The 23912-nt window shown below is 37.1% G+C and overlaps 1 protein-coding gene across 1 annotated transcript in view; it reads left to right on the top strand.

Annotated features, from left to right (window-relative positions):
* The window catches only part of EIF5B (eukaryotic translation initiation factor 5B), a 35772-nt gene that overhangs the window by 5073 nt on the left and 6787 nt on the right, over positions 1 to 23912 (top strand). The window contains exons 2-17 of the mRNA XM_021546723.2: positions 7950 to 8075; positions 8167 to 8254; positions 8614 to 9265; positions 9716 to 9936; positions 10109 to 10259; positions 11706 to 11801; positions 12574 to 12660; positions 14091 to 14174; positions 16294 to 16589; positions 17199 to 17306; positions 17454 to 17564; positions 18429 to 18496; positions 19604 to 19745; positions 21285 to 21416; positions 22060 to 22242; positions 22369 to 22530. Coding sequence (XP_021402398.2) covers positions 7950 to 8075; positions 8167 to 8254; positions 8614 to 9265; positions 9716 to 9936; positions 10109 to 10259; positions 11706 to 11801; positions 12574 to 12660; positions 14091 to 14174; positions 16294 to 16589; positions 17199 to 17306; positions 17454 to 17564; positions 18429 to 18496; positions 19604 to 19745; positions 21285 to 21416; positions 22060 to 22242; positions 22369 to 22530 — 2707 coding nt within the window. The remainder of the gene's footprint in view (positions 1 to 7949; positions 8076 to 8166; positions 8255 to 8613; positions 9266 to 9715; positions 9937 to 10108; positions 10260 to 11705; positions 11802 to 12573; positions 12661 to 14090; positions 14175 to 16293; positions 16590 to 17198; positions 17307 to 17453; positions 17565 to 18428; positions 18497 to 19603; positions 19746 to 21284; positions 21417 to 22059; positions 22243 to 22368; positions 22531 to 23912) is intronic.

A 23912-nucleotide genomic window follows, 5' to 3' on the forward strand; every position in this document is an offset into this window, starting at 1 on the left:
AAAAAAAAACCCCAAGAGAACTTGTTCAGGGAAGACTGAATGCTAGTTTTTTACTTAGTGTTTCATATTCCATGCTTTTAGTCATCTTATTCTCTTGAGATGATGAAGAGAAGCTTTTTATCTTGAAGCTTTGCTATATCTTTGTTTAAATGGGAATTTTAAATTGTGGGGTTGTGGTTTGTGCTTTTTTTTTTCCTTTGGTGACTTTTATTCTTCCTTTTTTGTTGATTGCTCATTAGGTTTGATGTTTTTTTCTTTTTTTTTTAAATTTGGGTTATATAAAGGAGATTTCCTATTTTTCTAGAATCTGTTTGGATTAGAAGTGTAGTTCTCTATCTTTTTCTTCAGAAGGTTTTTCTTAGCTGATAGTTATACCACTCTTTTTCCCCAGCCAAACTTGAAAGAGAAGGCATGATCCTTTAATATTAATAATGGAATAATTGTCTTGGGAGCTTGAATGAAAAGCAATTACCCTTTTAGTCAGATTTTACTTCCTTGCTCTCTCATGTAATTAGGTAGCTTCACCAGCTTCCTTCATCTATGAAAAATCACAAAGGTGTAGTTCCAAGTAAAACCCAGTTCAGCTGAGCTGCTGGACATTTCAAACCCTGTGGTGTTGCTCTTGCTGTCCCCAGCTGCCAGCTGTACCTGCTTCCATTGCAGTGTGTTCTGTGCTTATGGGCCCACAGTACAAATCAGATGTGTGTTTTCATCTGCTGCCCAAAAAGGGTTTTCTTCATGGACTTGTGGCCACAGGTTTGCCTGAGCTGGTAAGAGGGGAGAATGTGGCTGGGAATGGGCAAGGATGTCAATTTTTCACTCCCCTACATCTTGGTTTGAGGAAAAGGCAAGAGGAGGGTGCCCTATTTCTGGGGCTGAGATTTTATTTTATTCTTTAAGCAGCAGTTGTGGGTTACATAGCTGGTACTCACGTGGACACTCCTTCATTTTCTGGGCTGAGAAAGGAGCACAGTTCATTCTTTCCTGAATTTCAGACTGTCTCAGTCATATGTAAGTTAAATGTTTTCAGTGGAGCAAAACAAAAAAAAAAGAAGCTCGTGGTCTTGATGTACTTTGATAGGCCAAAATGAGAAAAAGGCCAGGGCTTTGTTTTCATGTTTTGAATAGCCTTGCTGAGCTAGCAGAAGCCTGCAGTTTTCATTTCATAACCCACTTAAAAGAACAAGTTGGCGATGCAGGGTTTTGAACAATTAAGCTACTTTGGAAGTAATAATTTATGTTTTGGTACTGTTTAAACCAGTTGCTCTAGAAGAACTTCAATTAGCATTCTGTCTTTCAAACAATCTTAATATTACAGGTGAAAACAACAAGTATGTCATTCAGCATTAGTAACTTGCTCGTTTTGGATAATCTTGTATTTAGAAATGCATCTTATTATGGGGCTTACAGGTCACATACATGGAGGATGGATAAGGTGTTCTAGGGAAACAATGATAAAGATCTGTCTAGAGGTATTAGTTTTACTTGGTCTAAAATTACTGCAAAACCAAACACATGGAAAGAGGTGGTTCAGGTTTTCTTCAGTCTTTTTGAAGGTCAAGGACATTTTTTCTTAAGCAAATAAAATTACTTAATGACAGTGACGTTCTTTTGAAGGTGGTTAGAAGAGCTGGTGTAATGTATCTGATGAAATATCTCCAAGGTTGCCTCAGCAAAAATGAGTCTTCTGATTATGCAGGAATGTGGGCAGTGAGTTCACAGCAGTGATGCAACTTTCTTGCTGTGTCAACTTGCTGACTCTTGTGCCCTGTGCACATGAAAGTTTAGTTTCTTTGTTTCAGTTTTTTTTTAATTGTACAGTATTTTCTTATGTTTCAACTTCACCTTAACAGAGACAGCTGAAAACCAATCCTAAATAAAAGATTTTAGCATGATTTGAGTTAGCATGTTCACTGTAAGATGAAGGGAAGCATAGCAGTAATTGTATTTGTGTTGCTCAGTGCAATGGATCAAAAAGTGCTTGTAATTTTTTAGCCTGTGTGTACACTTTAGTTTTGGTTTCAGCGGGACAGCGTTATCCTTTGTTTGCAAAGCTGGAAGTTTGATTTACAGTAATTTAGGGCTTGTCTCATTTTAAGCTGAATTCTTCCATTTATATTCTGCAGGTTCATTTACCTAATTTCAATAGAGTCACATTGATATGAATGAGGGCAACGCAGCTCCATTGTATAAATCTGTTGCTCCACTCTTTCCGTTTGTGAATGGTTTAGTAGTTTTCCTTTACCCTTGATCTCTCTGCTGCCTAATCAGGATACCATCTCTGTAGCTGCATGGTGCCTGTTTATAATGAAGTTTTTCCTCTGTCTGGGGATATGTATTATAGGTACTGTAATAAGTGCACTGGAAGTTCTAATTGTGTGTGGTTTTATGAAAGCATAGGAGGAAAACATGCATGTTTGCTGGTGGTCTTACTAATGTGATGAGCTTGTCTTTTGTTAGTGTCTGTGGTCAGGCTTTCCTTCACTAGAACCAGCAGGGAAAGCTGGAGGAGCTTGTTTGGCAACGAAAGGCAATTACACATTTTAACTGCAGAAGTTCACTGAGCAAATAAAAATTATAAAAGCTTATTAACTCTTATTTCAATAGCTGTAATACTGTCTTTCTGCATTTGGCTCTATTTTCCTGGGCAATGCTGAAGAAGTCTTTCAAATTTCCGTGCTTACATTTGTCTGTTGCAGAGATTATACTGGGACAGTATCTGTCCTTAGTATGGCAGGTTCACACTATGAAAATCCCTTAATGATGAATGTATTAACTACATTAGTACTTGAAGTAAGTTGTTAACCTTCCATGGAAGAGAGAAGTGATAAATAGCTGAAATGTACTTGTAACTGTTCTGATGTACTTTATTAAGGAGCATTGATATTTTTTTGTTATTTGAGAATTGTAGGTTTAAATCTTGACTTGGAGCATGACAGCTTCTGTTCTAATGAGTGATGCACTGATAAACAGCTGTAATATTGTTGACTGAAAGAAATGATGGAACTTCAGAACTTAAAAATAAATCTTGCCAATTGTGAACAAGTATTAGAAACTGTGAACTTCAGTGTGTGAGAGTTTTTTTTTAAGCAAAATGGGAAAGCATTCCTGTAAAAGACTAGAGTAAACCCTAGAATGTGAAAACTAGGATTAACGTTAATAGTATCTGTAAATCAGAGTTTGTGTTAAGGTCATCTCTGGTATCCAGATGGCTTCCCCAGGGAATTTCTAGGTTCTGGTTGTTGCAGGCTATTGCATCAGAAAAAGAACTTCATGCAAAACTGTGCTTGTTACTCATGTTTAACAAAAACCAAACACCCCCTCAAATAATAAACCCAACACCTTAGGGTGTTTTTAGTATTTTCTGGCAGATGTTTTTGCTGAGGGGTTGGTTGGTTTGTTTCTAAAGCTTGTTTCTAGTCTTTAATAGCGTTTCCTTGCTATAACAGCAAGAGAAATACAGCAGAGGTTTTTTTTTGTTTGTTTGTTTTTTTTCTACAGACTGTGCCTCTATCAGTCCCAAGAATTTTTTTCCCTTTTCTGACTCAATAGCTTGCAACTGTGTGGGATCTTATAAATAGCAGAGCTACTGGATGTCTTTGTACATCTGACTGAGCAGTGGTAGGTGACAGCTCTTTTATTTCCTAGCTGTTTTAATCTTCACACTAAAAGAAATGTAATGCTTTCTCTTATAGGCAGGATTTGGAATTGTACCTTTATTTGTTGTTGAACATGTTTGTTTAACATGTAACATGAGCAACTTGGGTTGTGTTTTGGGTATCAATTTCTGCAACTGGCCTGATTTGATTCTTTGCGTGAGAGGTTACTGAACTTCTTCTGTTGCCTGTGTCCATCTTAAAAATCTCCAAACACTTACTTGGGATGGTCTGGGAATATTTGATCCTGGCTTGGTACAGAATGCTGTGTTAGCACAGCATTTAACTTGTGACCCAGTGAATATTCAGGAATCTATCCCTTAAGTGGCTTCTCCCATGTAATACAACTGTTCATTAGTCTGTGCAGACAGCTTGTACTGAAACCCTTTGGGGAAACAGTAGAGTTCTTAATGTAACTCCTAGGGCATTAAGGTAAATATTTTTTCAGTATAAAGTATGTAAATGCTTCTGTGTGCTATTTTAAAGATTTACATTACTGTAATCTTGTTTAAATGGCAAAAGGCAGTGAAATTCTATAGGGAAAATGTTGAGCACTTTTTCTTTTTGATTAGTGATGTAATGCTAAAGAAAAAATATTTTGTTTGATGCATGAAATATAGTGATCTCTGTGTACATGTTATTGATTACTGCACTCTGCTTTAATTAACATGACTTGTCTTTTCCCACTGCAGAGTTTTGCCCTATCTTAGGCACAGACCTCTGTGGAAAAATGTCTGCAGCCATTTTTTTGAATACTGCTTGTTTAGGTCTGAGTGAAGTACACACACCTAATTCCTGCTGTAATTTAAAGCTTTGAAATACTGCTTTAGCTGTATCAATGCTCTTGTTATATCTGGCAGCAAAAATAGAGGCTGGAATCAAAGTACGTTAATAACAGAGGTGGCTTAGGCTTCACCTGTGAAACAAAGACAAAGGAGTATCAGGGAAGTAACTCCATCTCTGTGGTGCAGCAGCACTTTGTTTTCCAGATCTCCTTGAGCTTCTTGTGTTGGGGAAATGTAAGGGTTTTTTTAGTGCCAAAGCATTATGAGCTTGAATGGTTTAAAGTAGTGAGACTGTGAAATCTGTTTGTAAAGTCATCATGCAAAAGCAGTTCGAGGTCAAAATTGAAAACTACATGAGCATTCCAGTCCTTTCAGGTTCCTACATTCGGTCCTCTTAGGGTTGGACCCTTGTAAAGGCTGAATGAAGACCTTTTGGAGATCTTGGAGAAGGAGGATCCTAAAGGAATGTTTGAGCTTCTGAAATGTGTGTTGGAGGAATGGTTAAAAACCTTTACAAGAAGTTCCATGGTGTATCTAACAATACCCATAGGAAATGTGAAACATGTTATGTGTTGTAAGTTTAGTGGGTTCCTTATAAAAAGGAGTAAGAATCTCCTAGGAGTGGGGGGAGCAACTTCTTAGTTTTCTTTTCTGCTTTCTTATAAATTCCTAGTGGAATATTATTGGAGTTTTAAAAGCTAAGGAAATTCAAGATGAATATGGGGATAAACTCACAGTAATAGAAAACAATCTTTGAATTCCTTGGCTTTCCAATGCTATTCTTGCTTGTTAGCTCTTGTGAGTTGTAACTGTATATATAATTGCATGCAGTGTTAATTTTACTTCTTACTTCACTGAGGCTCAAATACTTGAAGCTTGCTCTGTCATTTCTTAGTAAATGGAAGTGTGTAGTGAAAAGTAGAGAGGATTTTTGGTTGCTTGGTTTGAGTGTTTTTTTTTTTGTTTGTTTTTTTTTTGTCAGAAACCACTGACCATTTTTTCAGAAACTAAACAGTGAAAGGCAAGTCTGAAAAGGCTTTTGTATTGATGCTGCTATTGCGACAGCTGGGTGATCATTATTATTATTCTTGTTGTTGTTGTTATAATTCCTAAAGTGTTCTTGTTGGTGGATGTTAAAACTTAATGTCTGTCAAATAGCCTTTTCAGGGTTTGAGATTTTTTTTTCCCTAAAGAAGTTTTCAAAGTTTGATTGAAGTGAGTTGATTTAACAGCAAATAAAATCTTACCCTCTTAAAGCCTGTACCCTGGAAAACATGAGATACCACTGACATCTTTGCTTGTAGTAAAAAACACATGTGTTTTATGTTTGGACATAACTTTCTGCTAAACTGCATTGTGAAAAGTCAGCCTTGGTGATAGCTATGTAAAATATGAGCTGTTTAAAGGCCTGGTGCTTTGGTGTCTGAACAATCACATGGTGAAGATCCTGTAGTAAGGGGAGCAGTACTGCCTTGGAAGAAGTAGGAGTAGTAGAACATGTGTTTTCAAACTACTTCAAGCTTGGCTATGACTCAGTCTCCTCCATTAGCTCCTAGAGGAAAAGAAGGTAAACAAGTGTGCTTAATAAAATTGATATTTAGCAATTAATGCAAAAACAAGTTCAAGGGCCTGCGTGTAGACCTGGATATAATGTAGTTAGCCTGACATTAGGGCTTTAATTCTAGGTATAGAAGTGAGTGGCATTTTTAGTTCAGCTGTTACCCCTGATATACAGCCAATTAAACTGCTTTAATTAATTAAACTTTAATTGCTGAAACATCAAATCATCTTAGAGTAAGAATGGCCAAAATATGTATTTTCTGTTGAGGGAGGTGAGGATTACTTTAGAGATCTTGCATTAACTATTTCAGAGATACATTTCTTTTGACAAATGTATTAGAAGTCAAGTCAACACATGAGGAAGTGTTACTAGGTGTTTTTTTTTTGACTAAAAGTTTCTGGCAATACAGGTGCTGAACTGTGAGGTACTTCATTGTGCTGCTTTTTATTTGGTTTGTTCAGTCTACCCAGAAGAAAAGACAAGATCTTAAAAATACAAATAATCAATCTTGGCCTTTAAAGAAATGACATACTTTGTTGCTTACTTGTGCTGTTGCCACATGTAGACAGTTTTTGGTGACTTGCATATTCCCAATATGTCGGATAAAATGTTTGTTAATGTCGACTTTCACTTGAGAAAGAATCCAGCCCTTTCCTTTTTGCAAAGAGACCTGCAACTTAGACTAACTGAATTTTAGAATCTGTAGCTGAATAAATAAATACTTGTTTTTCTTTATTAAGATTCAACTTCTGGGTTTTTATATTTGCACAACTGAAGCACTGGTAGTTTAGAATTTGCTGATATCTTGAAAGTCCTGAATCTGAAAAAAACTTTTTCCCTTATTTTCTGGATATAGTTTTGGGTATTTGGTGAGTCAGCCTTTGGCTGATTTATCCCGAGTGGGTGCTAATAAATGAGACAGTTAAATTTTAAAACAGCGGTTTTCTGTCCAGTTATCTAAGAGGCACTTAAATGAAATATTAACAGCTTGTTGAGTAAATGGGTTTTGAAACTGCAAGTTGTGGTAAAAGTAGTGTCAGACCAGTTTTGATCTGAATACTGAAGCTCAGGTGCGAAGCATGGAATAAGTAAGACTCCTTTCTTACAAGTGTATTGTGAGTGTGATTAGGTAAAAATGTCTGTGTGTGTAAAAATGTCTGAACAAAATCTTCTGGCTTTCTTTAGGCCTCAGAGGTAATACTAAGGCAAATGGTACAAATGATTGCTTGCCAACTACATAGGTATTTTTTGTGATATGCTTGAAAGTGTGGCTTGGGGCTGAACTCTCTTAATCTGTGTGACTTTTCTTTAAAGACAATAAAATTTTTTGTCTGATGGCAAAGCACAGACAACTGTTATTGTGATTTGGAAGCTGCAAAGAACTTCCACTTATTTTCTAAATAAAAATATAGTAGTTTCTTTCTTTACTAAAGGATGTTTGAAGGAACAGATAAATATCTCTTTGTAGGATCCCCTGGTTGTGAATTTGTGCTTCATTTTTACACTTTAATTGTAGTGGCTGCTTTTCTAACAATGACACCTGTGAATTGAAGGGCCAAACAACTTATCTTTTGGATGACCAAAGTCAAACATCTAGTTATGTTCTTCCGAGAAGTTGCATCAAATTGCACAGCTCAATTTTTAAAGTTGGGGTTGCAAGAACTGAATGTGTTTTATTGTTCCACCTCCCTTCAAGCAGACCACACATATGGAGGTTTTTTTCTTCTCTTCCTACTGAGTGGAATGAGGTAACAGTGCATAATCATGTGTTAAACGTGGAGGATTTACCTGCGTTGCATATATTTTGTGATTAGTTTTGCATTTTGAAACTTTGTTTTTTTAGTCCAATGGCTTCTACTTTTGTAAACTTAATGTTTGAACTAGTGATAACCCTGCTTTCCTTTTTAATTTTAGTGCTGATAACTCTGCTTTCTTTTTTAATTTTAGTGCAAAAGATGATATTGATATTGATGCCCTTGCTGCTGAGATAGAAGGTGCAGGAGCTGCAAAGGATCAAGAGCCTCAAAAATCCAAGGGCAAAAAGAAAAAAGAGAAGAAGAAACAAGATTTTGAGTGAGTTATGGTTTTTTTACACTTGCCTGATCTTACTCCATTGTACAAAAACACAGTTGCTGAAGTACCCTAACTTCTTTTTTTATTTTAGTGAAGATGATATCCTGAAGGAGCTGGAGGAACTGTCAATAGAGGCGCAAGGAGGGAAAATTGAAAGGGAACAACCTTCTACAGGAAAGGTGAACACTGAGAGGGAGGTGGGCTTTTTAATAGGAAATAGTTAAAATATGAGACACTTCTGTCCCAGAGAACTTCTAGTTGTAGTATAGTGGAAATCCTATGTTCTTTAATTAAATTTAATCATCTTTTCATAGTAAAAAGTCAATAATGAAAAAAACACGTCTCCGTGCTGATAATTATTCAAAGGCAGTCAGAATAAATCTTACTTGTGGGCTGAAGTATGGTACACTCAGCAGAAATAGTTATTGCTTTCAAACTTTGTGTTCAATAAGAGAGGTTTTTCTTGATGTATCTCAATGCTTAGCTCATGATGGCAAGTAATTTTTCATGGCTGATTATTGAATTGTTTAATTACCAGGTTGAAAATGATAATGAAGAAAGCATATCAAAACAAGATAAAACAAGAAAAGGAAAGGGTAAAAAAGCCAATCTGGAAAATGACTATGACAGTGAGGAAGTGGAAGATAAAGATAAAAGATCTAAAAAACCTCAGAAAGCTAAACACGACATGCTTTCTGGTAGTGATGATGATGATCATGAGACACAGCTTAAGAAAAGCAAAGGGAAAACTCAGAAGTCAAATAAAAAACACGATTTGTCAGAAGAAGATGAAACTAAAATTAAGAAAAGCAAAGAGCGCAGGGGAGGAGTGTCTACAGGTGAGAGTGGTGATGAATCAGATGAGGTTTCCCAGTCTAGAAAAGGACAAAAGAAAAACCAAAAGCCAAAGTCTGCTCCTGCTGCAGAGAGTGGGGATGATGAAGAGGAACCTTCATTCAAAGTAAAAACAGTGGCTCAGAAGAAGGCAGAAAAAAAAGAACGCGAAAGAAAAAAACGTGAAGAAGAAAAAGCCAAATTGAGGAAGCAGAAAGAGAAGGAAGAATTAGAAGGTGGTAAAGAACCAGCAAAGCCAAAGGAATCGCTAAAAAAAAATGAAGAGAAGGCTTCTCCTGAAGTTACAGCAATCTCTGGCCCTGGGGAGAAAGGAGAGACTGCTGCAGGAGCAGAAGGTTTGTAACATGGTTTCTTTAATTTAAATACTGCCATTTTTATAAGACCAGAGGGATGCCAGGCAGTGAGGATAGTGTGTTCGGTTTATTTTGAATTGTGAATACTGGAAATTTAGTAGCCTTGTCTGCCTCTCTGTGTTGGCTGACAGGTGGCTGTGTTTTCTGGCCTGCAATTTGTTCAGGTATATGAGCAAACAAGCCAAATGGTGAATTGTCATTACAGTATATGATTACAGTTCTGTATTGCAAGAGTACTTTTTCACTTCCCTGTTATTCTGATACTTTAAGAATTCAGGCCAAGACTGAATGTTTTCATTATGAAATGTTTATGTAGTAGCCAGTGAGAATATTCCTCATCTGATGTTATTTGTCATATTTGAAACATATATTGTATTTAGAGTATCTTTGAAATTTCTGGGGTCTTTGAAAATATGCCTCTCCTTTCTGTAGCTGATGACAATGAGGGGGACAAAAAGAAAAAAGACAAGAAAAAAAAGAAAGGTGAGAAAGAAGAAAAAGAGAAAGAGAAGAAGAAGGGTCCCAGTAAAGCCACAGTTAAAGCCATGCAAGAGGCCCTGGCTAAAATGAAAGAGGAGGAGGAAAGGGCAAAAAGAGAGGAGGAAGAACGCATAAGACGACTGGAGGAACTTGAAGCAAAACGCAAAGAGGAGGTACCATATATCTCACTCCAGGGATAAAATAAGGAAGAGAGTAACTTTGTCTGCTTCCTGGTGCAGTTGGTGAATTAATCCTTAATATGTTTCTCATAAACAGAATATACTTGGGAAGCTTTTGTGTAAAGCATACTTTAGAGTTTCTGCATGTTTATTTATCTTTCTCTAGGAACGATTAGAGCAAGAGAGGAAAGAAAGGAAGAAACAGAAGGAAAAAGAGAGGAAGGAGCGTTTGAAGAAAGAGGGAAAGCTTTTAACAAAAACTCAGCGAGAAGCCAGAGCCAGAGCCGAGGCTACTCTTAAACTACTCCAAGCTCAGGGTAAGCAGTAGAGTTTAATAATAATTCAAACAAAACGGAACCAAAAAACCCAACCAAACATTATATCTGTTATGGTTCTGTGTTTATTTTTTTTCCTATCTGGAGCTTTATTTCCCCTTTATTTCTTAAGTAGGTTTAAGTGCCTGTATTTCTATTGTACACTTTGAATATCCAGCTGATTAATACAGTCTACTTGCAGTTTAAAGATGTTACGTGTGGAACTCCAGAAAAAGCACTTAAAGTGGTGTACTGTAAAAGCCAGGAAAAGCACATGGGCTGTGCTGAAGGTCTTGTAAGACCTAGATCTTGTTGAATTAATTCACATGCTTAGTTAGGCAAGTGCGCTGTATTGCTTAAAAAACAATAGGGTAAGTCCTTGGAGAAAATATGTTTTTCTCTGGGATTTGCCAGGTCTATGTAAGAGCTTTCCTGCTTTTCTGTGAAATATGTCTCCATTGGAATGAAGTAAAATGTCCTAAATGGTTCTTGGCAATTGGTTTGTGACTAAAAAAAAAGTAATTTGTGGGAGCTGAGGGTTTTCGTAGAGTACACTATCTGACACTACTGGTAGGTGGATGTATAAATGTAGGAATTTTCGTAGCTAGTAAAATGTTTGGAGCTCTTAAACATATGTGAAGGCTATTTCTCCTTGGTTGTTGCTGTAGCTATTAAAATCTTTCTATTTATGTGCCCCTACAAATGGATTTTTGTGAGATCTGCAATATAAATCTCTGTGTCTGAAAAAAAATTTGGATGTGCAGCATTAATCCCTTCATATATTACAGCAGTCACTTCCTGATGAGGCAAAGATCAAGCTCGTGCATTGAACCTGGCGTTATTTTGATACCTGAAACCATTGGTATTGTAAAATTAAAAAAAAACCCTTAAAACAGCAACAAACCAAAACCCAAAAACCTGAACAAACAAAACAAATCAAAAAAACACAAACCTTCCCACACTGAGGAAAGGTTATCTGCTGGAAATATTATCTGCTGGACAAACTTAACATTTAAGAAGGGTTCTGCCTGTGAACTACTCCAAATTGTCTGAAACTAGGACCATTGGCAGACGGGTTTTAAGTGATTTTTTTGCATAGGAGATCTTAAATTGTTAATCATGATGTATTTTATGCAGGTTTGTGATAACTTCAAACCTGCAGTCATAGAATTTGATTGTTTTGTTTATTTTTTGTTTCATTGCCGTCACTTTCCCCAGTTATCTGATTTTTTTTGAGAGCAGACATGAGTATCTGAAGAACTATACTTAACTCAAGTTTTCTAGCTTTTGAATTCAGACTTCTATAAAAGATAAAATATACATTGAACCTACTTCCTAGTCTTTCTTCCTCCGTCTTCCAATTTTGGAAAACCTGTACTCCTTTAAACTGAACTTTGTCTATTAATTACCTGGATTTTATTTTTAACATTTTTTTGGTTTGTTTTGCAGGTGTTGAAGTGCCATCAAAAGACTCTGTGCCAAAGAAGAGGCCAATATATGAAGACAAAAAGAGAAAGAAGCAGCAGCAGCCAGAAAATAAAGAAGGTGTAATTTGCATATAGGGATACATAGTTGATCAGTCACATTTCTGGGTTTAGATTTTCTAAATGTTGGAGATGTACAGGGTGTAAAGGCCTTTTACAAATGTGATGTTGAATGCTTTGTGTGCATATGTATGTCAAATACAAAGTAGTTTAAATAATAGTGACTTAATTATAAGTCTGAGTTTGTTCCAGGATGAAAATACATTGATCCTAGTTTTAGTACTATTAAATTGGAGACAATTTGTTTGCTTGCTTTCTGGTATATAAAACCATTTTTCAGCTTCTGGGTGCAAGTTGTTGAGGGCAGTTCAAAGAGCTTGCATTTTTGAAACCTTAGAATTAGTTGTACTGGTAGATGTAGGTTGAATGCGTCAGTTTTTTACTTTTGTGCTTTGTTACTTTCCCCTGGGGGACTACTGTTGCTTTTCTGAAGACTATCCCTTAGTTTAAAATTTTTTTTTTTTCTTCTTCTTTTTTTTTTTTTACATTAGTTACATGCCTGCTTATCATTTATGGAGTGTGTGTAAAGAATTGAAAATGATGCTTATCTAAATTGTATCTTTATTTTAAAATTTTAGTGAAACAGTAGGGGAGATGTGGGTAATTCACTAGTATTACTTCATTTTCTCTTGTCTTTTAAAAAAGGGAGGAGTTTTTAATGTCAATAACTGACCTGTCTTAAAAACCTGTTTACCAAATAAGCTGTATGTGTAAGTCATTCAATTTGCACTTTGAAAGTATGTAGCAACCAACTTCCTGTCTTACAATTTCAGAAAGTGTGGAGGTAACTTCCCCAGCTGAAGATGCTGTAGAACTGGAAACACCAGTGAAAGAAGAGGCTGCTCTTCCTGTAGATCCAGGTTGGTGGTAATGCTAATAAATTTCAAACATTTAAGCTTGTGTGTGTCAGTGCTGCATCATAGTTATCATACCTTGCTGGATGGGGTTGAATGGCCATCCTTTATTGAGGTAGTTGCGTTTTTTCTTTTTTTTTCCCTTTCTGAAGGAAGGAACTGATGAAATTTTATGTAGTAGAATGCATGAAGCTTCAGAATGATCATGTAAAGGTTCCTTATTCTGGGTGAACACCAATGTTCAACTGGCTTGGTCAGTTATCTCAAATGAGCACATTCAATGCCTTATTCACTCCCTTGACTTTTCACTTGCTTTTCCAAGTCTATTTTGTCAACAGTTAGGTGGAGGTAGGGAGGAAGTATGCTGCTTCTAAAACTGATAGTGCGATATTCAGTGGTTGAATTTTTTATGCCAGATGCTTTGCTTTCACAAGTGCTGAATGAAGAGGATATGTATTAACTTGTGAAACTGAGTTATCAGCAAGTTTGCTGATCAGATTGTTGCCCACATATTTGCCTGCACACAGTACTTGCTTGGTCAAAATCACATTGTACTGGACTTCTTTCTCTGCAAGAGACTGTTTCAATTTTTGCCCTTATTAAGTCAGACAAATCCTGACAAAAAATGCAGCTTTTGAAAACAAAGCTGAATGTGTCCTGTGATTCTAGCTTGACTTATCTCATAATTGCTATTCCGTTGCCTTAGGAGAAGGGCTCACTGGCAGAACACTAGTTCCTAGCTAATATTCTAGCAGTGTGGAACTTAGTCTTCATTTCAGAGAGCCTGAAATGTATGACACATGTGCTGCAGCAAATATATATTGTGTAATGCCTTTTTTGGAGAGGGTTGTGTGTTTGCATTTTTCCATTCATCTCTTACTAAGAGCTGCTGTCTTTTCAGAAATCTAACAGAATTCCTGCTGAATGAGTATGTTTAATGCTTCTGGAATCCATGGTATATTTATGTTAAGGCACCCGGTGTCATTTTTATAGACAATTTGTATATTCTCACTAGTTAAAATTCTACTGTAATTTGTATTCTTGTTTCTCTGCCACTTTGTTACACATGGTGACTGTTAATTGGGCAACTCCTTGCAAGGATCATAATTGTGTTACAGGTTTGTGTGGCAGGCATTATGTAGATATTGGCATGATATGCAGACAGGAACTAGATGAGTAGGTTTCTGTGTCTTCCACAAAGGTTTGTCTAGCCAAAACTGCTAGCACTACATGATTTTTGTGGACAGAATTGGAGGTTATTTTTTAAGCTTGCAGCATCTTCTTTTTATGGAATGTGGAGATACTTCAATAGAATTATGGTAACAGCAAACTTGAAAGTTGCAGTTGTCGGTATGTCAAAAGAAGGGGCATCTAAAAATGTTATATGTTGCCGGACTGATGTTTTTTAACTTCAGTGTTGGGTTTCTTGGTTTTAGAAGAAAAAGAGGAAGAAGACGAAACTGAAGATGCAGGTCTGGATGACTGGGAAGCTATGGTTAGTGATGAAGATGGAGAGAAAGGTGGGCATGTAAATACCAAATGTATGTTTTTTCTGGTTCAGAGGCTTTGGGCTAAGTTTTCAGTTTCTATAGAAAACAATATTTTACTTAGATTTTTCCTCTGTTCTGTTAGACAAATGGTGAGGTAAGTATGATGATAAATACACACAATAACCTCTTCCCAAAAGCAGAGCTTTCAGAGGCCATGCAAATACTGCTTAAAACAACCCTTTGGAAATACTCTTATGTGGAGTTACCATCTAAAATAAATGGGTTGTAATTTTTTGCTCTTTGTTATGGGAATAAAAGTCCTCTAATATGTGCTTAAGCCATCTTTGTGAGCTTGGGGAAACATTTTACCTGATACTGTACCCCTGTGAGAAGTTTCCAAAGAAGTGGAGGAATAAAATGGTGTGAAGGTTAAGTGTGCTGTAAGCTCTCCTCTACAAGGAGAGGCTGAAAGAATTGGGAGTGTTCAACCTGGAATAGAGAAGGCTCTGGGGTGACATAATTGCAGCCTTCCAGTATGTAAAAGGAGCCTATAGGAAAGATGGAGAGAGATGATTTACAAGACCATGTAGTGATGGGACAAGGAGAAATTGAGTCAAACTGAGAGAAATTGAGTCAAACTGTGAGTAGGTTTAGTTGAGGTATTAGGATGAGCTTCTTTACTGTGAGGGTGGTGAGACACTGGAAGAGGTGCCCAGAGGGGCTGTGGATCCCCATCCCGGGAAGTGTTCATGGCCAGGTTGGATGGGGTTTGAGCAACCTGTTCTAGTGGAAGGTGTCCCTGCCCTTGGCAGGGAGGCTGTAACTAGATGGTCTTCAGGTCCCATTCAGCCCAAACCGTTCTGTGATTCTGTGATGTGCTTCTTTGAGAGGCAGGTTTAGAAGAAAGGAAAGAATTGCCAGAACATACATATTCCTGTTAATATATATACAAAAGGTCATATTCTGTTTGTACTCAACAGCAATATTTATGGGAAACATAGGGGTGTGCTACAGTGCAGGGATAACTTCTCAGATACTTTATTCCAGTGATATAGAGGAAAGTGTATTTCTGTGAGCCATCCTGAACAGGAGTTGATTACTGGACTTGGTGCTTCCTTAATGTCTTAATTGTTTCTTATGCTTAAAGACTATTTATTCATCAAGTACTTGTTACCTATGCTTCTGACACCATACTTTTGAGTGTAATATTTGGCATACAGATACATATACCAGAATGAATTTAATTCCAGCACAGGTGTGTTCCTCTGGTGCTTTTGAGTTCTAAGGGCTGCTCGCCTTCTTGAATGTTTGTTCTAGTCTGGCACCACTGCCTGGAGAGGACACAGCACTTCTTACTGCTTGGATTTGAAGGCTCTGCCAATGGGATACAGAAAAAGAGCCTTCCTGGGAATTAGATTTAGTGTATTACTAAGCTGATGGACTATAAGTGTAGCAAGGAAACATTACTAATTTCTAAGAGCAGTGAGCCTGCCAGCCAGTTTTGTAAGAAGGAGAATCCAGGGTTTTAAAGTGATCATCAGCTTGCCTTTCTTGATTTACAGGTGATTATAAATAGGAAGCTTTCAAAGAAAGAAAATTACTTATTGATAATTCTTTGTTTATTGAAGAATTCCTATGAAAAATGTCGATCTCTGAACTTGAAGATGAGATTTTTTAAAATTTGTATAAAATAGACCATTTGTTTTGATTATTGCGTCTGCTTAAATGTGCCTTCCTGATCAGTAGTGTACAGAACCCATATAGTAATAATTTGGAATGTTTCGGCTTTATTAAAAATGTGTTGGTGCATTATTCCTTTATGAAGCGCACATGACTTTAAAGAATGTCTGAATTTTTGCAAATAATGTTAAACATAAGTGTGCTGATAATATCATTCTTCACTCCACCCTAAACTTGTTTTCTTTCTGGATTTGAAACACAAGCCAACAACTCTGAACATGAAGCAATTTTTAAACTTTTTTTTTTCACATTGGAAGTTAAAAAATTATCTTGACAAGTACTTCTTGTAGAACCTATTTCAGTCCTCATTCTTCTCTAATAGTCTCTTTTGCTTTTTGGTGCTATCTCCCCCCAGAAGTGTGAACTTAATAAAGAATTTTTACTTTACTTTTTTTTTTTTTTTTAACAGAGAGCAAACCTGTCCATATTGAAGTCAAAGAACAAAATGAAGTGGAAGATGAAGAGGAGGAAGAAGATGAAGAGGAGGAAGAGGAAGAAGAGAGTGAAGAATCTGAAGACAGTGAAGGCAGTGAAGACGAGGATGAAAAGACTTCAGATGAGAGAGAGCCAGACTCCCAGGCTATTGGAAAACAATCTATGGAAAAAAAGCCTAGCAAGGAAATTAGCTCTGATTCCGAGTATGACTCTGATGATGACCGCACTAAGGAGGAGCGTGCTTATGACAAAGCTAAACGGAGAATTGAGGTATTAAAATACACTTGGATTCTTGTGTACCAAACAGATTAATTTTCAGTTAATTTTGTCAAATTTGTCAAAATGGTGGTTGTGTCAGGGCTAATATTTAAGAAGGTTCAGAAATTGCATTAAGAAAAAAAGCCTTTGGTTTTGTGTGAAGATAAAGTATTTGTTTTTGGTTACTTGACCACAAAGATGGCAACTTCAGTGTTGCTCCCCTTCACCTCTGTATCCCTCCTGGAAAAAGAGGCTTTTATTCTTTACAGATAGATATTTTCAAGTTCTATAAGATGTGTCTAAATTGTTCAGTGCTTTCATAGCTGCTAATGTTTTTGGTTTCCTCACCCAAGGTACTTGTTCAGAATGCACCTTTAGCAAAGCTACTGTTAATGGATATAACAGCTTAGCCTCCTAAATTGTAACAAGAACCAACCAAACAAAAATGTAACTGTTAGTCAAAATCTTTTGATTTACCAAAAGAGGAAATGACAGCCCTTAAATTGCCTTGAAAATGTAAGTCCCACATCTAAGTCTGTGTTTGTATGTATGTAATCAAGTTAAGAGGTGAGCTGGGAATTTTGGTTTATACTCACCAATTTTTATGTGTCTTTTACATAGAAGCGACGAGCTGAAAACAGCAAAAATATGAACACTGAAAAGCTCAGAGCGCCAGTTATCTGTGTCTTGGGGCATGTAGACACAGGCAAGACCAAAATTTTAGATAAGGTAAGGTGTGGAGTGTGAAAGCACTGCCTGTGCCTCTTGTTCATGTATTTCTGTTTTTGGTTGAAGACAGAAAGATTTAGAGAGTGCTCAGACAGTTAACTTTAGTCCCTTCTATGTAAGTATTTCTGGTCTTTTTTTTGTCTTTAGCTCCGCCACACTCATGTGCAGGATGGTGAAGCTGGTGGTATCACTCAGCAGATTGGTGCAACTAATGTTCCTCTTGAAGCTATTAATGAACAAACCAAGATGGTGAAAAATGTAAGTTACAGCACTTCAGCAACTGCATCTTAAAAAATATGGATTGTAGACTAATAAAGGCCTTGTGACGTTTCCTGACATGGACAGATGTACCTCTTCCCCCACCCCCCCGTCTCCAATTTTGTGGTTGATTGTTTTTTAATTCCTATCATTCCACCAGCAAAGGGGAGGCTGTCTCATTTTTCATACATCTGATTTCAGTTAATGCATTGCTGTTTCTTCAGAAAAATATGCGAATACTGTTTACTGTGTTCTGGGCAGTGCACATATGTACACAGACTGCTTATTGTCAGTATTTTGATTGTAAATTCAGACTCTTGAAACCTCCTGAGTATATTTTTTGTTAAGAACATACCCTTTTCTGCGTATGCTGAAATTTGGCCAGTTTCTGGGTGATGAATTTTGTCATGTTACAGAAATAGTAACTGTTCTGTATCATTTGTTTTGGATACTATATCCTATTTTGCTTGCAGAAGCAGCTGGCTGAAAAGCCTTGGTGTAGTAATGGCTTTTTCCAAGATTTTGCTCAACTTAGTAAACCTGTAAATGTAGGGGAGAGAAGAAAATCATCAAGATAAGGGTGGTACATCTCAGTACCTAGAAATGGTTTTTCTTCTGTAGGCTGCCTTGTCTTACAGACTTCATCTTAGCTTGTGGCCGGTTGGCACCTGGAGGAATGTGCTGCATCACTTTTCTTAATGTTGAAATGACTGTTGACTGATTTGGTTTATAGAGGGTGCTAGCCTTAAAATATGTATCTGGATTTTTGAAGAGTAGGCTATCAGTAATGTTGCCAGCTCTTATTTTGTTCCTTTTTTTTTCTTGTGTGATCTCTACAAGATGTCTAATATTTTGAAATGTTAGTTTGACAGAGAGAACATAAAAATTCCAGGCATGCTGATAATCGACACTCCAGGACATGAGTCTTTCAGGTAACATTTTCTCATAATGTACTTCTCAGAACTGATGGCAAAAGCATCTGGAGATACTCTTAGCCAAGTGTGGTCTTTGCTTAATTCATTATTTTGGTTCTCACTTGAAAAAAGTCCGACAAAACCAACTTAAAGTAGAGGAATTAAGTGGATTTGCTTCATTTGCAGGTGCTTTTTATATCTGGTTAATTGCTGGCCTTTTATAGCTGATTAATTTTCTGTCTTCGTGCCAATTGAGCCATGAATATCTGAAAAAGCATGTAAATAAATAGTTAGTGTAAGAGGAAAGATGGAAGCAGGAAGCTAGCTGGAGGAAAAAAGGTGAGGATTTCAGGTGACTTAAGTACTCTGCTATGAAAAATTAAATTTATTTTCCTAGTCTCTCATTCATAGTGTCCCAGTTATGGTAACTGAGTTTGTAAGACTGGAAGTTACTAATTATCCAAGTCATCTGAGTCTTAGCAGAGATCAAATGTATTCGAGGAACACCAGGGCAGACAGGCAAGCCACTAAATCAGCTTGACATACATGACTGAACTTACTGAGATCTTGGGTGAAATCTCGAAACAGAAGGATTAAGACTTTGATGTGGCATTTTTCAGTAAAAACCTTTGAAGGCATTGGATTGGTAATGTTCAGATCAATATCTTGGCATAGTACCTCTTACAGTTCTCCATCTTCTAGCCAGGTTTTGTTTGGCAACAAAGATGTGATAGTCTCTTTACCTTGTATTGTATAAAATCATGATAGTGTTTATGCAGTAGTATATTAAAAAAGTCTTGTTCAGGTTTTACACTCCTGCATTTCACTTTAACTGTCTCAATTGTTGCTCAGAAAATGATCAGAATATATCTTACATTGTAAAAATATATAATCATATGAAAACTTTGAGGGTAATAATTTCTTAGTTTTGCTTACACATTCTTTAATGTATTTTGTTAAACGAAAATTACAAATTGCCATTTGAACAGTTTACATTTTTGAAGGCAAATAACTGATGAGCTTTAGCTTTGTTTGTCAGTGTAAGTTTGACCTTGTACTTGGTGTTTTTATAAAGGTTCTGTTCCTAAATGACTGATTTTTCTTTTCTGTGTTTTAATGTCACAGCAATCTAAGAAATAGAGGAAGCTCTCTTTGTGATATTGCTATACTTGTAGTTGACATCATGCATGGTTTGGAACCACAGACAATTGAATCAATAAATCTGTTGAAATCAAAGAAATGCCCCTTTATAGTAGCTCTCAACAAGGTAGGATAGATTTTTATCCTAATAGTATATTCCTCCACTCTAATGCTGCATTTGGCATTTTACAATTTTCTGTTTTCTTCCTTGAACTGGAATTGTTTTGTGTAAAATCTAAAGGGGTGGTTCTTGGATCCTGTGTGTTGCATTTTTCTGTATCCTTGATACCACAATGGCTCTATGGGAGCTTTGCAGAACAATCAGAATTTCTTGGAGTCCTGACTGGAAAATTTTGTTGCCTTATGTAACTTTTGTATATGATTCATACTTCTGGAAGTTGTACTTCAGTTGTGGGGGTTTTTTCCCTTGTGCCTACTTATATAGATTTATGTGCATTTTCTGATAAAATTCCAACACAAGCTTCAGATTGATGAGTCATACTTCAGCCACTGATACTGGTCAGTTTGACTTAAAGACAAGCTGACTTTAGGCCATGGAGCAGTAATGTTGATCACTGGTGGGAAGTGTTTTGGGCTTTGCTATATTAGATGGAAAATCAGCCAGTTATTTTCTGCCCTGTTTTTAGAAATCCTATGCATGAGAAATTATGCTGCCTGTTTGTGATGACTCAATGAATTATTTTATATATATATGGAAATTACTTATGTCCAATGACTTTGGAAGCCATCTGACAATGCTGAAGGAGAGCTGTCAGAAGGCTATTCATGTGCAGTGTACAAATTGCAATATACTTCAAAAATGAAAGGAGCATTAAGATTGAAGGTGGTTGGAATTGAGGAGGCCATTATCTCATTGCCAAAACCAGCTACGTTTTGAAAGAATGCAGCCTCTTGGATGGAGAGGTGTCCAGGCCTTATGGCAGAGAAGTAGAGAGTTCCCTCTTGGTCAAAGACCTGAGTCTCATTGTTGGCATGAAAGGCCTACAGTGAGCCTGAAATTAAATAGCTAAGAGCTCTTGCATTTTCTCTTGCATTTTAAGTTATAGTTGTATTATTTCACCTGGTTATAATAAGATGTAGCTTTGATTTTTGGGCTAAGTCTGATTTTTGTGGATTTTTGGGCTGAGTCTGTCCTGCTTTGGCAGCTATTGTGAGGAAATGTTTCTGAAATAGTTGTCTTTGAACAACCCCACTCTGGTGCCTTCTCTGTAGCAACATGGGAAGGGGTCCATATTTACCAGTAAATTTTAGAAGTTTTGTAAAACTGGTGTAGTCTCTATTCAGGAAAAACCACAAACACCTCTGTGGTTTTGGGATTTTTTTGTATGTATGTGAATCTATAAACAGGTCTCTTCTAATGTTTTATTTTAATTTTGATGTAATTTATTCATATAAACTTTTTCCATATGAAAAAGATTACTATAGCTTGAATTTTTGAAATCTGAAGTAATATTGCTATTCTATAATACTGCCTGACATAAACAGAGCTAAATATAGCAGCTAAAGAACACTTTAATTTGATTACTGGAGCAGATAGATGGCTCGCTGAGTTGGTTAATAAAGTATTTCTCACTGATGATGTGGCATAAGCATAAAGACACTTCTTAGTAAACTGCATAAGTTGACATACTGTTGTATTTTCAAGATTGATAGGTTATATGACTGGAAAAAAAGTCCAGATACAGATGTAGCTATCACCTTAAAGAAGCAGAAAAAAAATACAAAAGATGAATTTGAAGAACGTGCAAAAGCTATCATAGTGGAATTTGCAAAACAGGTAGGTGGAATATTCAAGGTTCTTTGCTTAAAAGTGGTAGTAAAGAGGGGTGGGTGTGTGGTGTGATTTGTTTTGGGTTAATGGGTGGTTTTTGTTTTGTTTTTTCCCTTTCTTCAAAACAACTTGGAATATCAAGAAAATTGTTGCATCTCTTCTGACACATTGGTATTAATCTCTCATAAACCAAACTTTGTTGTTTTTGCATTTTGCATAATTTTAATTGCTCCATCTTTACTGCTGGTTTGGAGAAAAATAGCTAATTGCTGTGCATGGTCAATGGAGTCATGAATAGCAGATGAAGTTTTATGTTACTGTTCTCTTTCTTTGGGAATAGCCTGAGAGAATCCCATCTGTGTCTTTCTCTTGGATGCTGGCAGGGTATGAATCACATCAGTTCTGGGAGCTTCCTCTGTTGGTGACATACAATGCTGTCTAGAAGCTAGATGGGGTAATTAGCTTTGTAGAATTATCCCACACTGTTTCCAAGTGTGGATTGAGGCTTCATGTTCCATAGCATTCTGTCAGTAATAGTGTTGGCTTTTTAAATTGGGATTTTAAAAATGTAGTGGTATTTGCCTGGGGTTGAATGTTACTGTCAATGCTGATGTGCTTTTCCCTATTTAACTATTAATCCTGATTCCAGGGCTTGAACGCTGCCTTGTTTTATGAGAATAAGGATCCCCGCACTTTTGTTTCTCTTGTACCTACCTCTGCTCACACAGGGGATGGCATGGGAAGTCTGATAGCTCTTCTTGTTGAGCTGACACAAACCATGCTGACCAAGAGACTGGCTGAGTGTCAGGAGCTGAGAGCTCAAGTCATGGAGGTAATACAGAAACTCTTTCTTGAAATTCGTATAGAACTTTCTCCCTTCCCTGCATCCTTCCTTCTGGTAAAAAATGTGTTTGAAGTGCTTAAATAGGAAGTGACTTTTTTTTCCCCTTTCATTTAGGTTAAAGCACTTCCAGGCATGGGCACTACCATAGATGTTATTCTGATTAATGGACGTCTGAGAGAAGGAGACACCATTATTGTTCCTGGGGTAGAAGGTCCTATTGTGACTCAGATTAGAGGTCTGCTGCTGCCTCCTCCTATGAAGGAGCTACGAGTTAAGGTATGGCAGCTGGTTACTGTACTGATATTTAGAACCAGGAAAAAACTAAATCAAGCTTTATAAAAAGATAATGTACTAGAATGTGGTTATATTAAAGGGGGCTTTAAGGAGGATGCAGGGGACATCTGGTGTCTTTTGTGCAAATGTTCTTGTATGTTCCTGTTGGGGTGTGGTCACAGCAGTGGCAGGGAGGACGATCAAGGAATTACCTTGCAAGGAGGATTAGGGTGTGTGTGCTTTAATAAGAGATTCAAGTATGTGGCTACATGTGAGAGGGAGATACTCATCCTAAATGGAAACTGGAGTGTACTGGTACAGTGGCTTCTGAGTTAAAGTTATAATGTAGAAAATATGGAAGTGGTTTTTTTAGTAACAAAAACCATATGCATTTATGTTTGAGAAAAGTGAACGCATGAGTTTCTAAGGCTGATTGGTGAGTGGCAGTGACCAGGACTTCTGCAGAATCTGCAGCATCTTGGTGTTTTCAGGAGCTGTAGGTTCTGCTGCCTTAGTCCTATTAGCCTTAGCTCTGAATTTGAAATCTTCCTGCATGGCATTATATAAAACGAGGAGTTGACGCAGAATCAAAAGGCTGGGGAAAAAAAAAATTGTATATTAAAACTAATGCATGCAATTCAAAGATGATGAAAAGAGCCGTTTTGATGTTTCCTGTTTAAAAGGGAAGGAATAAATATCTGCACAGACTTGTTTTAAGGCAAAGAAAACCAAATAGATAAAGTAGGTGAATGTAATAGGATAGGCCTTTCAGGTTAGGGAACCTGAGCTGGGGAAGTCAACCTAGCATAGCTATTAGGCTCTTTTGAGGCAGGCAGTGAAGATGCATTTTAATTCAACTCATTCATTTGGAATTGTCATCCTTGAAATAAGACTCAAATTTTTGGGGTGGAGGGCTAAAGGATAGAGGTTTGGAGGAACAAAGTGCTTATTGAGGAAGGAAGCTGCCTTGCAGTTTTAAGAAAAGGGTGGGACATCTAAATAAAAGAAATTAAGAAACAAACCAGAAAATCCTTCCAACGTCAGTTTAAAGATCTTCAGAAATAACTGGTTTTGTTTTGTCTTAGAGCCATGCTCTGAGTGGAGATCTTTGAGGTTCCCCTAGATTAAAGTCCCCCGGGATCCAAGGAGAAGTTCCTTCCCTCTGCCCGCCTCACCCCACTGCCCAGCTGGCCGGGCTCCACAGAGGTTTTATCCCTGTGGATTTGAGGGAGAGATGCAGCACTAGATGGGGAGAGAACCTGGGAAATTGAACATGAAATTATGCACTGGACAAGGCTGGATGGCCTCCAGTGGGAGAGTAAGACAGCCCTTCCTGCAGAGAGGCTTGAACTGTGTGTCAGCTAAGCCTTAGTGTTTTTGTTAAG

This window comes from Lonchura striata, chromosome 2 (assembly GCF_046129695.1).
Source record: "Lonchura striata isolate bLonStr1 chromosome 2, bLonStr1.mat, whole genome shotgun sequence".
Lineage (NCBI taxonomy): Eukaryota > Metazoa > Chordata > Aves > Passeriformes > Estrildidae > Lonchura > Lonchura striata.